We start from the raw sequence: 14,034 nt of genomic DNA, 5'->3' as shown, positions 1-14,034 counted from the left end.
TACATTCATGTCTGGTCAGCAATGATTATGTACATTCATGTCTGGTCAGCAATGATTATGTACATTCATGTCTGGTCAGCAATGATTATGTACATTCATGTCTGGTCCGCAATGATTATGTACATTCATGTCTGGTCAGCAATGATTATGTACATTCATGTCTGGTCAGCAATGATTATGTACATTCATGTCTGGTCAGCAATGATTATGTACAGACTGGTGATCCTGTTTTGGACCAAATTCTGTTTTTAAACCTGTTTTAATAAATATATATAAAATAAAAAGACTAATTGTAGCTCACTACCGCTGGTTTTGTGGCATCACTGGTAAATGAGGGTTCTGGTAAATCTACCCCCTGTGGTTCTCCTCTAGCCATACCTAGCCAAAGTCAAATGGACTGTTCACTTTGCAAGGGAATTATGCCCAGATTTTAGTGAATGAGGTGAGGCTCTGCTGACTTCAATCATCCATTCATGTGTAGGCAAAAATGCAAAGAATACCCAATCACATGCAAGGAAAAAAAAAGCAAAGTGGCATTTTACCACTTTTGCAAAGCTCTGGGGAAAATTGCCTTGCAAAGAGTGACTACCCATGGTGTGAACATAACTTTATAATTTGGAGATGACTATTTCACGATAGCAGAGATTAAATAGCATGCACAGGTCTACAAGATGGAGAGCAATATCTAGCAAACTCTGTGAGAAACACAGCATTACAACATGATACCATGTGACTTATTTTTCCCTGAATCTTAAAGTGATAGCTTATTATAGCACACATTGGAGGAAGCAAAAGAGTAGGAAGGATGGCAACAGGACACAATATGCAGTGGTGTATTTTGGTTTTGAGCTGCCCTAGGCAAGACTAAAATCGGGCACCCCCTATCTAAATTCGCCCCAACCCTTTCTGTTTAAGATCCACCCCTTCATCTGTAAACTCCCCCCTTCCTCTTTAGGCTCCACCTCTTCCTATAAGAGCACCACCTCTTATTTTATTCCATTATTGGTGTCATTTGGAGAAATAGTGCCCCATCATTGGTGTCAGTGGAAGAATAGTGCCCCATCACTGGTGTCAGTGGGAGGAATAGTGTCCCATCATTGGTGTCAGTGGAATAATAGTGTCCCATCACTGGTGTCAGTGGGAGGAATAGTGCCCCATCATTGGTGTCAGTGGAAGGAATAGTGCCCCATCATTGGTGTCAATGGATGGAATAGTGCCCCATCATTGGTGTCAGTGGAAGGAATAGTGCCCCATCATTGGTGTCAGTGGAAGGAATAGTGCCCCATCATTGGTGTCAGTGGGAGGAATAGTGTCTCGTCATTGGTATCAGTGGGAGGAATAGTGCCCCATCATTGGTGTCAGTGGGAGGAATAGTACCCCATCATTATTGTCAGTGGGAGAAATAGTGCCGCATCATTGGTGTCAGTGAGGGGAATACTGTCCCATCATTTGGTATCAGTGGGAGGAACAGTGTCCCATCATTGGTGTCAGTGGGAGGAATAGTGCTCCATCATTGGTGTCAGTGGGAGGAATAGTGCCCCATCATTGGTGTCAGTTGAAGGAATAGTGCCCCATCAATGGTATCAGTGGGAGGAATAGTGCCCCATCATTGGTGTCAGTGGGAGGAATAGTGCCCCATCATTATTGTCAGTGGGAGAAATAGTGCCGCATCATTGGTGTCAGTGAGGGGAATACTGTCCCATCATTTGGTGTCAGTGGGAGAAACAGTGTCCCATCATTGGTGTCAGTGGGAGGAATAGTGCCCCATCATTGGTGTCAGTGACACCAATGATGGGGCACTATTTTTCCCACACTGACACCAATCATGGGGCACTATTACTCCCACTGACACCAATGATGCTTACATTGCTGACCCCTGCTCCAGCCTGGGCTCCCTCCCTCTCCCATCCACAGCCAGCATACCTGGCTGCAGCAGCACCATCTGCTTTGTCCAGATCCTGGCCGCACAGACACGTACCTTACCAATCAGTCTTCCTTCTCCGGCCACTCTCCTCTTCATCGGCTCTGGCTGGTCCATCAGCTTCTTCGATCTTCACTGTGCCGCTCGGCTCCTCCTCTCTGTCTGTGTGCTTTCCCTGAGCTACAGATCCGGTGGCCAATCACAGGCGAGGAGGTGGAGCTTGAAGAGGGAGGGACAGGCTGCCATAGGCTGCCAAGTGATCTTGGGAGTGTGGCCAGATGAGAGGGGTGGCATGTCATCCCACTCACATCGCGATCCAAGATCCAGGGAGATGAAAACATCGGACCGGACAACCTCTCTACCCCTCCTCTAGCAGTGCCTCGTGGACCAAATCGAAATGGGACATGGAGTCGCAGAGACAGGGAAGACACAGCAGGCCCTTTCCTAAGTGTCTTTTCCGTGACTGCCACGCCGCCTCCCTGAAAAGTGCCGCCCTAGGCAAATGCGCCCCTGACAATATGACTTCTAAGAGGTAATATTCATGCAAAAACATAGATCTTTCTTTAAGTGCAGGTTTCCTTTAGGTTTCTTGACAACGTTACCTTAGCCATTCATTGAATTATTTTATTTGTTAACTAAAGTAGTCAGTCTTAACGTATTATACCGTATGGAATTCTGCTGTCACTGGGACAGTCACAGGGTGAAAATCGACCCATGTAGTCTAGCATTTCATGTCAATTCAAGTCTCATTCGCTGTGTTCCCAGCTGCCTTTGCTGTGTCAGTTACATTTACATATGAGGTGTAGTGTGATGTGCACTCAAGCCAGATCATTTGGTTATCGTAAATAAATGGTCTAACACCTCTGGCTATTTTTAAAAGGAAGTGAGCAGGTTTATAAACCATATTTCCCAGCACTGAAAGATGTCTCCCTGAAAGCTTTTAGCCTTACGAGTAATCTTGAATTGAAATCTAATCTTTCTTGTGAAAACAGCTTCCATCTTGGAGATGTCATCACGTTTGAAAGCTCAGTCTTCATTACCTGTGGGGTCAGGTACTTAACATTACTGACAAAGAGCTAGTAGTTTGTAATATGAATCAATCGGCCTTGCTCAACCTCTATACCAAAGAGGAGCCCTTGAAATCATTTTCATGTCTCAGGTAACTTCTGCTAAAAATTATTATATCTACAATTTGGAGTACATTAGTGTGAGTTGTAGATACAATAAAAAAATAAAGAATGTGGTGTCCCTTACATATTTGATGCTCATTTTTCAGTAATAATCAATAAATGATTGTGCACCAATGTAAAGGGACACTACAATTTTCACTGTGTAAATATGTACCTTATATTGGCGGTCATTGGAGAAGGGTCCTCTTACGTTGGTGGTCAGTGGAGAACGGCCCTCCTATGTTGGTGGTCAGTGGAGAAGAGCCCTTCTACATTGGTGATTAGTGGGGAAGGGCCCTCCTACGTTGGTGGTCAGTGAAGGGCCCTCCTACATTGGTGGTCAGTGGAGAAGGACCCTTTTATATTGGTGGTCAGTGTAGAAGGACCCTCCTACATTGGTGATTAGTGGAGAAGGGCCCTTTTATATTGGTGGTCAGTGGAGAAGGGCCCTCCTACATTGGTGATTAGTGGAGAAGGGCCCTTTTATATTGGCGGTCAGAGGGGAAGGGCCCTCCTCCACTGACCACCAATACAAAAGAGCCCTTCTCCACTAACCACCAATGCAGAAGGACACATTTGCATTGGTGGTACATGGGAGAGGAAATCTCCCAGATGAATGGTCAGTTGTAGAAGGACCTCCTTACTGTGTTTGTCAATAGAAAAGGTATCCCCCTTCACTGGTGGTAGCTGGAAAGAATGGCCTCCTAATATGATTAATGAGGAGAATGGTGCTTGCATTGGTGGCCATTGTGATGTCCCCTTAGTTTAACGGTCTGGGGGGAAAGATACCCTGTCACCCTTTGGGTTGTTTAGAAGAATGCTACCTTTACAAACAAATAAAAAGATCTTATCAGTAGTTATGTACTCAAGAGACAAGAGCAAGCGAGGCACTATTGGTTTCATGTCACTGGCCCTGTCAAGTGACATTGATGGCAGAACTAGATCAAACAACCACATTATTCTTTTAATAAAGAAATATCTGTAACAGTAGTAAGAATTGTGGTGTTTGGGTTATTAAAGTTTATAGTTTTTAAAGGTTTTACATTTTGGGGATTAGAATCCCATCTATTCTTGTAGAATGTCATGGGAAGAGCAGACTAACACCCAATATAATTTGTGTTCCCTAAGTTCACATACAAGTGTCCTTGGTACTTCATAGCAGAGAGAATTACATACATCTCTGCTCTTCTGGAATCTTAACCTCTGCTGTCCCTATGCCACTGCACAATCTAAAACTGTTAAAAATATTTTCCTAGAACCCCAAGCACCTGGAAAGTTTAATGGAGCAAATTTCCCTACATATAATGTGCTTATTATTGTTATACAGGATTTATATAGGGCCCTGCTCATTAGAGCTTACAGTCTATTATCTGTTGCATGTAATTTCAGGATAAGATGACAAAAGTAGGAATCATTCTTTACACTATACTATATTGTGCTTAGGACTGTAAATAAGAAAACAAATATATACAGCTCCACATCCCCTTCCGTATGAAATATTGATTGGAAATGTCTTGCTAAAGCTAAAACACCTATTGCAAGAGATGCTTCGAATTCAAATACATGTTTGGCGTGTACTAATCACATACAGTAAGCATGGTGTTGGAATTTCTGGAAAGTTCTGTAAGCAAAATGAGTACCGTTTTCATGGTTAATTTTAAAATTATAAAATGTTAATTTTTGTTTCAGTTTCCCAAAATCATAGATGGGTGCAGACTGAAATGGAAAGGGAAGTTTATTAGCTATATATTACAGATACTTGTATAGTGCCATCAATTTACGCAGTACTTTACCTATATATATTGTACATTCACATCAGTCCTTAAGGACTGCTAAAGGAGCATACAATCTAAGGTCCCTAACTCACATTCATGCATACACATACTAGGGCCAATTTAGACAGGAGCCAATTAACCTACCAGCATGTTTTTTTGGAGTGTGAGAAAACTGGAGTACTCGGAGGAAACCCACGCAGGCACATGTTAACTCCAGGCAGGTGATGCCGTGGTTGAGATTTGAACCAACAACCCTAGTGCTGTCAGGCAGAAATGCTAACCACTTAAACACTGTGCTGCCATTTATTAGTAGCTCTAAACAGTAATTACTACAAAAGCTATTTATTTACTCTAAATATCATTTATATAATTTCCTTGAGTTTTCCTAAATACTAAACTTTTATGGAGATATATGGCTTTTTTTCATCTGGGAGTTCCACCACCTCTGGCTTCAGGCCCTCTGCTCCCTGCTTACCACTATCACTTGTAAACACAGATGTCTGGCTTCAGTGTTTACAGGTGACAGCTTGTCACCCAGCAGATCCCATGGATCTGATCTCCTGAGTTGCTCCCACTGTGTACAGGATGGGGACAAGGGAGACGCAGGTGTCCGGGGTGCAGTGTGGAAGCCAACAATCCCACTGGATGACTTCACTGTAAGTGAGAAAGGTGGAGTCACCTACAGTATGCGGGGTGGTACTGGAGCCAGCTGGGTACTTCAGTTTAAAATGGTAACAAAAGTAGGACATGTAAAAGATGATGGAGCTTTGAAGGAGGGAGACAAGATGGGGGCAGCGAAGGGGGGGGGGGGTTGCATGCAGAGGTCAGAACTGAAGAGGGGTGAAAGTGAAATGTGGATGATGGATGCAGCTGTGGAAGAAGGCTTTGTGTGTAGTGCACCCCTGAACTCTGCACTGTGTGTGTCAACACACCACCTGAACTCTGCACTCTGTACATAACTCACTCCTGATATTTAATGCCATTTTAAGACCTACCCACTGTTAGTGAAACATGATCATACCAACTATTTGATGCGGTTTAGAGGGTACATGTGGTATACTATACAATTTCATATTTTTGGCTGTATGCTGATTTTTGGACAGATGCACTTGCAGTACAGTCAAGTCACGATTTATGACTACTTCTGTAGATTGTTGTAGGAATTGACAGTCAACTACTTGTTCTGATTGCTCTCCTCTTGTTGACATTCAGTGCTGTCAGTCTTTTCACTTTTTTGACAAGTGTGTCACTCCTCTTGGATTTGAACTTCCTAGCTCCCATACTGCTAGCAACGTTTACAATGGAGCTCTGGAATGTGATGCATTTTATGGTTCAGAATAAGGTTAAGCTGATTGTAATGGGATTTTTTTAAAAGAACAAACATGTTATACTTATTTGCATAGAGCAACCCCAATCCTCCTCTTCTGGGGTCCCCTGCTGGTGATCTTGGCTTCACCTCTTCACTGAGTGCCACCATAGCAAGCCGCTTCTAATGGAGGCACTCATGCGAATGAGCTCTTGAGCTGCGCTGCTTGTGTCTATAGATACAAACAGCATGGTTTGCCCCTCTCTCATTCCCTTCTCACAGGATTTGATTGACAGATGCAAGAGCCTTCAAATTTTGCCTCTGTTTTGTGAGGAGAGAGAGAGCATTAACATTCAGGCACAGAGCTGGATAAAGATTGGGTTCAGGTAAATATAAGTGTGGGGGGGGGGCATTTATTATTTTTTTCTGCAGGAGCCTGCTGTAAAGTATGGCACCAGGGATCAGCAGATCACTGGTGCCATGCAGGTCTCCTGCAGATCTGTCAGTATGTCTGCTTGCCCGTACGGGACGTGCAAGGAAGCATATATACTGACGGGAAGAATGAGTGATCTACCACACTGCTCCACAGCATCGTGGTAGTTAATTGAGGACTACAAGCTTGCAGCCGCTAAGGCTGTTGAGATTTGTAGTCTCTCATTCACAGAGGAGCCCCGCACTGGCACATTTTTTAAAATTTGACAAATAGCTGGGAGGGGAGAATATCCCCCACTAGCTGCCGGAGTGGCCGGTCTGATCGTTACATGTTGCACCTTGAATATGTGTGTAGCATGTTACAAAAGGTGAACTTATCGTTTAATGCATAGAATGCATTAAGGTCATGAACCTTCTACTTTTACTACCACTTTAAACTATTATACTTTGCTACCCTACTCACAGCAACTATGCTTTAAACAGAACATAGGAGGCTTCTTCCAAACCTCTTTCAATTCGAGACTCCTCCTATGTTTCAAGGAAGTATTAGAGACTTTTGTAATGTTACAAGAAACTGCTAAAGACTACTGCCAAATTACTCTATAATATCAGACAATGATACCAAGTTACAAAAGGCTACTAGAGGCTGCACCATATTATAAATGACTGAATGTTAGCATAAGGAAATCTTTCTTACATGCCCTGTGTGTTAATTTAGTAGGGATTGAGCCATGATCTTAAATTGGCCTGAAGATGAATATGATATGAACATGCAAGTGTCAATGTCAGACGGAGGTACAGAGAATCTAACACAAAGTAAAATACTTTGGTGGTAGTCCTCACATTGAAAGACCAACTAGAACTGTAGCATTGCAGTAAGCTGCTTCATGTTAGTATGTTGATAGTGTCCACAATGACCCTAGCCTATGTTCCCTAGCTTAGCAATGCTGATTGGCTGGAATAGATTTTGCTAGCCAATTGATTGTTCTCCTTGTGACACCTGGTGACCTCAGTGTTCCCTTTCTCCATCTGCACAAACATGCACTTTGTTACTCTGTAGAATTCCCTTTTTAAAAGAGTGGCTGGAGACTGTTGCACACGTAAATCTGGCCACCATGTCTACAGTTGTCATCAGTGACTAAACCGAGTACTAATCTCTAAGCAGAATTCAAAGATCTTAGATAAAATTTGTAGCACCTCAAAGATTTTTGTAGATAATGGAATAGTTAAATACTGTAAGTGATAATTACTTCTTTTTTAATGCGTTTCAGGTCTTGTACACTATATTTCATATCATGTCTTTCCAAGTGGATGTGCCATTGACCAGTAGCATACCTATCAAAGCTTAGCACCTTTGCCGGATCTGAAGTTGAAAGTGTTTTTCCTTTCTTTGTCATAGCTAATTAATCCTGTTTTCTGCTTTCTAGTCTTGGGTCTTCCAAGCTCACTCCTAGCTAAATGTCTTCAAAGAACACACGGGGATGGTATTTAGATAATGTGGAATTTTTTTTCAAAAGACATTGTGCTGTGAAAATGTTATATCTTGACAGCGTTTTAATTAAATACTTTAAGCTTCATAATCAGAAGTGTGGCATGAAACTGTTGATGCATCAGCTGTGAAAATAATTTAGATATGCTTAAGAAGAATATCTCTGGTGGGAACTGATGTAGTCAGTGTGTCATTGATTTACAACAGCTCAGGTGTGTGAAATTGAAATGCACCATTCTAGCAGAACACATTGGTCACTTGTTGTGCTGAACATTGTTTTGTGTGTGCGACCTTAATATTTCCTTTTTTTCTTTTTCAGCAAACTCAAGTCTTCTTGGAGGAGGTGGAGGTAAGCGCTTTTTGATATTTCTTGTTAACTTGGCAAAAAACAATAAAACTTACAGTAAACATATCTTGGCCTTTTTTTTTTAAATTATGACAGAAAAATGACGTACAGCACTCCATAACTTGCAATCAAATTTCTTCTTTAATCTTGGTGTTTAACCCGTTTTCTGGGTGATTGAAGATTTTTGGTTGGTTGTTCAAACTGCATTGGTCTGTAATATATTCATTAAGGACCATTTAAGTAAAATGTATCTACTATTTTCATGTAAACATCAAGACACACTTCAAAAGAAATAGATATTCTTCATGAAGCAATAATGTATGAAAACCTTTGGACTTCTTTAAATGCATCATAGGCAAAAAAGATGGTTTACAACAGTACCCAGGAGATCAGGAGATTGGACAGAACCATGTAACCTTTCCTAGCAGCAACTTGCCATAAAAGAAATATGGAGGCTGACCTCCTGCTTAGAAAATTCTAGTATCCTTGAAGTCATGGTGACCTTGTTGCTTCAAGATTTTGAAACACTGACTTTTAGGTAAGGATTTGTGGACTCACTCTGAATTTCCAGGCCTGCATTCTTGTTTTATTCTGTAACGCAATAATTTTAAAACCACTGGATCAGTATGCCAGCCAGGCACCTGGCATTTTTAGAATGCACATAGTAGCAACATCTCCCTTTTTTCTTCATGGCATGTTTACTTTTAAAAGCCTGGACTTTTACCAAATCCACAACTGTTACAGTCAGCAATAGTATAGAATGTCAAAGCAAAAAATTGTGAGTGATCCTAAGCCTCGATTCAGATTATTTTGTTGCTCCAAAAAAAGCCAACTTGATTGGTCACCTGGTTACCACTCTTGATTTCCTGTGCATTGACTTTCCAAAGGTGTCCAGAGTCATTAGAAAAAGTTTCACCAGAGCTTAATCATCCACAAGTTAACTTATACAAGAGCCTAGGGCCTGGTAAATGTTCAGGGGCCCCAGTTATAATGTTCATGCTCCTGCTGTAAACCAGGAAATTTGCATGCTTGACCACAGCTGTGTACCCTCCTATCGCTTAACAAAGGTGTGCATATTTAGGGAGTTGGTGGGGTCACGCCTTTACAGACAATGAAAAAGAGGTGGATTATTTGTACCTATGGCCTAGGACCTCATTCTCCCTTAAGTCTAGTACACACTACTAGTTTTTAATTTCGTTCAACCCAGCGGGCTAAACAAAAAAAAAAAACCTGACAGCTCAAAAGGAGCCGCTGTACTAACTATCCCTTGTTAATACAGCGCCCTCCCCTGCTGTGCTATTGTGTTCTGACAGGGGGGATGGCCAGAACACTTTAGTGAGTGCTCTCGGTCATTGACTGACGGACCAAACATTGGCCGGTTTCTATTGATGCCACCCAACATTTGGCCCATGTGTACTAGACTTAAATCTATCTATCTTAAATCTATCTCTGAGGTCCATAGAATTCAACTATTTCTGTATATTTGATTATGTTGCCAAATAGTAACCCTAGATGTTGACAATCAACCAATATTTGCCTTGAAATCCATTGGACTGTTTGATCTTTCAGTATCAAGTGTTGGCAGTTCAAACTGCATAGTCAACAATTTTTCAGGAAGTAAACTTTAAAAAAAAACTATATGAACAATATGTGTCAGTAAAGGTCATGTGTGTAGATGCCTGATGAGTATATGATAGTGATGGACCCATAGAAATATCAATTATTAGTTCTGATAGATCTACCATAAGTAATCTTTTTGCTCAAAAGAAGCAGATTCACAATTGAAGTATAGCATGGGTGGACCCATTTCTGGTTGCATTCCGCTAACTCTCTGATAGCAATGCAAGGAAGCACTCGCCAGACAGTAGATTCTTGATTGTGTACAGAACAGCACCCGGTATAAAAAGTTCATCTTACTTAAAGGACTTTCTGAAACATTTAACAGTTTAAGAGCAGTTGGCTGTCTACAGTGCCTTCAGGAGACACTAGTCTTCATCATGTCTTTACACATGTCTCTTTGTGCATTGCTATGATTTTAATAAAACGGGCTCCTCAAGCCCTGATGCTTTGGCTGTATCTGGTGCTCTTAACCATTACATGTTTCAAAAGTCTTTTAAGTCAGATGAACTTATGTAGTATGCGCTCCACTGTACACATTCAAGAATCTACTATATAATTGTAGATGCATAGCAGACCTAAATACCAGTAGCAGATACTGAGTAGACGTGTGTGTTTCGTGCATTTTCGAATTGATTTTCAGCTGAAAATTAGATTTTCTGAAAAGTTATAATGAAATTAACAAATGCATTTGTTTCATTCAAATGAATTCAATTTTCAAATTCCTTCAATAATTTGGATTCAAGTAAATTTGTGATTTTAATTGAAATGTGTTGTGGAAATGTTATAGATGGGCAACTTCTTTCCTATTGATTAATGGTTCCAAATTCCAAATAACTACGGCAGTAGGGAACAGAGTCAAAAAGATACACTCAACATCTTTCCAAATCACTGTTCTGTTTATTCGTTGCAATTGAAGTTTTTTTCTATACACATGATTACGTAGGTATCATTTATTAATATTAAAATTGCACTTTTATGGTAACAAGGGGCGTTACATAGGCAGGCTAATTTCTAATCAGGATTCAAAAGAACACAAACATGTTTTGAATACATTATTGGTGCTGTGTGCAAATACATAGGCAAAGCATACAAAATAGAATACACATTTATACAGAATTCACAAATTTCCTTTACAATATGTAATTGTCAGTTCAGTTCAGTTCCACAGTCTAATGCAATTCTAAGGTTTGAGAAATTCTGAGCCACCATATTTTGCAATTTTATTTATTCTGTTGCGTCCAAAAATATTGAATACTTTCAATATATAAATAGTGAATCCACCCGAAATATTAAAACTGAAAACCAATGCATAGCAGTCTTCCAAAAAAACTGCAAAATATTTCAAATCCACCCGGATCAACTAACACATGAAACAAATGCCGAAGATACAAAACAAATTCAGAAAACTAATTCAACGTTCAACATAATGAATATGAAAAAACAAAATGTTTCCATGAACGAGTGCATCCGAAACAAAAAGAAAATTTCCGGCGTGCACATATCTAAGAGGCAGATTTAATAAAGGAGTTGAGAATCTTCACTCATTGCATTTAATTAATATTCACATCAATTATCCAATCATGTGATTGTTTACTTAATTCAGTTGCACATGCTTGGGTATTCAAAGTGAACAGGAATTTTTCTTGTCCTGCCATTTAATAACGGAATATGCACTCATTTATTAAGCAAAGATTCTCAGCTACTTTGGTAAAGCAGCCTTGTTGTCTGATATGTTTGTTTGAATTGAATGCACAGAAAATCTGGTGGACCAGTCATCCATTCCTCTTTTATTTTGCTTACTTGCTAATTTAGCAGCACTGGTTTTCTTTACCTAACTATGCATCAGGTTTGACTTTTTCTATAGATAACAATACTATGATAGACTCAATGGAATGCAAAAATAGTTTAAAAATCCCTATACATTTTTAGAAAATTGTATGTGAAGTTAAATATGATTGAACACTGTAATTAATATCCTCTTAAAATGACATATTTAAATGTCTTAATCTGACTTTCCTTTTTTATAGCATGCTGCAGTGAAAATAGTCATAGTCAAAACCCAGGGTAGCATAAAATTTGCATAACCATAAAAAGAAAAGGGAAAAAAAAATCACAATTTTATATGTTGTTAGATTGGCCTTCCTTTATCAGATGCCCATTTAGTCGTGTCTACAGTGACTTTCACACTAGAGTCATCAGAGACTGTTCCTTAAAGTCAGTGTGTAAATGGACATCTGCTTCAAATGGCTGATGTAGACTTATTATTTATAGAGGAAATCTCAACCCATTTACAAACAAAGGACAGCTGGGATGGTGTTAGACATTGTATAATTGCTATGAGTGTGAAATGTTACTTAATCATATGTTTTTGATACTGCTTACTTAGCTCTATGACTATGAAGATTGGACAAGTCTGCTAGAATTCTAGTTCGACCCACTAGAGTGCAACAGAATTCCTGTGCAAGCTTTGAACTGTGAAAACTCTGAACTGTGGGAGGCAGGGGAAGCATCAAAAGTTCTGGATATTTTATGTAGCTCCTATGACTGAATAGGGCATAGGTATAGGTACCTTATATCTACTGCTGCTTAGATAAGTAAATCTGTACTGAGTATTCAAACTGAGCTAACGATTAAAAATTCATAAGCAGAAACTACATCTAGGGAAAAGCTGAGATTTGCATATAAATTGAGCAGTGTATATCTCTGGATCTTCTGATCATTCTGACATGCAGTTCCCACTGAAGTTAAAGTTTGTTTAATAATGACTATTCTGATGGTAAATGAACTTGAAGGTGTTTGTAGCTGCTAATAATTGTAACTAGTTTTTACTAAAGGCAACCTCTGTTAATGCATTTTATCATTGCATACCATGGTGGCAGGTTTACTTTGAGGCCAAATGAGACAGTGGAGGCTTCATTTCTGAATTTTACAATACAGTCTTTTACCGGAATCTGAGACCAGGGCTTGTCCATTATCATTGCACTGTATCACTCAACACCAAATAGAGTATTGCAAGATAACTCTTCTGTAATAAGTGGGGGTCAGTGGAATGGGAAGGAGGTTACATTTCAGGGACCATGAAACACTGGGGTTGATTTACTAAAGGCAATAGACTGTGTACCATACAAGGTACAGTTGCACTCTGCAAGTGCAATTGCTCCAGAGCTTTGTAAATGAGATAAAGATTTACTTTGCAAGGAATACCCAATCATGTTCAAAGAAAATTTAAAAAAAAGCACTTTTGCTTGCACATGATTGGATGATGGAAGTCAGCAGAGCTTCTGCTCATTTATTAAGCTTTGGATCAACTGCTCTTGCAGAGTGCAACTGCACTTTGCAAAATTCACAGTCTATTTGCCTTTAGTAAAGCAATCCCACTGAGTAGATCTTTGAAAACTACTCTGGAAGTCTAGGCACAGATTAAAGATGTGGGACCATGCCCAGACCAGGATCACAAGATAATTAATGTAGAACTGAGGTTAGTGTACATCCCGCTCTCAGTTTATCATGGCTCACCAATAGCTTTTGAAGCTGCGTTACCATTGTGCATTCCTAACAGCTGAACATCTATTTAGCAGTTTATTTAGGAACAGGTGACCTTAGCTGATGGGCCATAGTGTATCTTCACCTATGTATCTATATTTTCTATAATTCTTGACCCACCCTATAAATGTATTCCACAAATCTTTAGTGTGCACTATATTTTTTGGCTACTGTATTTTACAAAGTAAGTTTAACTCTTTGTGCACTGCAGCAATGCTTCTCTGCCATACACAGTTCTCCCACTTTGGCTTTGTATATTCTTTCATGCTGATTAAGAGGGAGATTGCAAATGGGCTCACTGATGCAAGTGATGCAACAGGTTTAAGGGAAGTAAATGGGTAATACTGGGGCACCTTTGCAGACAATAATGATGATTATCATGCTTCTTTTTATTTTAGCTGCAATTTGTAAAGTGTACCCTTCATCTAAAAAG

At 40.0% G+C, this 14,034-nt stretch overlaps 1 protein-coding gene across 1 annotated transcript in view; it reads left to right on the top strand.

The window, feature by feature from the left end:
* The window catches only part of LOC149451275 (ADP-ribose glycohydrolase MACROD2-like), a 750,194-nt gene extending 737,708 nt beyond the window's left edge, over nucleotides 1-12,486 (top strand). Inside the window, exons 4-5 of the mRNA XM_089690773.1 lie at nucleotides 8,412-8,473; nucleotides 12,445-12,486. Of these exons, the coding sequence (XP_089546899.1) occupies nucleotides 8,412-8,473; nucleotides 12,445-12,486 (104 nt within the window). The remainder of the gene's footprint in view (nucleotides 1-8,411; nucleotides 8,474-12,444) is intronic.
* Nucleotides 12,487-14,034: the final 1,548 nt, after the last annotated feature.

The sequence above is a fragment of the Staurois parvus genome, unplaced genomic scaffold (assembly GCF_062004578.1).
Source record: "Staurois parvus isolate SC_StPar_1 unplaced genomic scaffold, SC_StPar_1.0 ptg000543l, whole genome shotgun sequence".
NCBI lineage: Eukaryota > Metazoa > Chordata > Amphibia > Anura > Ranidae > Staurois > Staurois parvus.
This window is presented reverse-complemented; position numbering and strand designations above follow the sequence as displayed.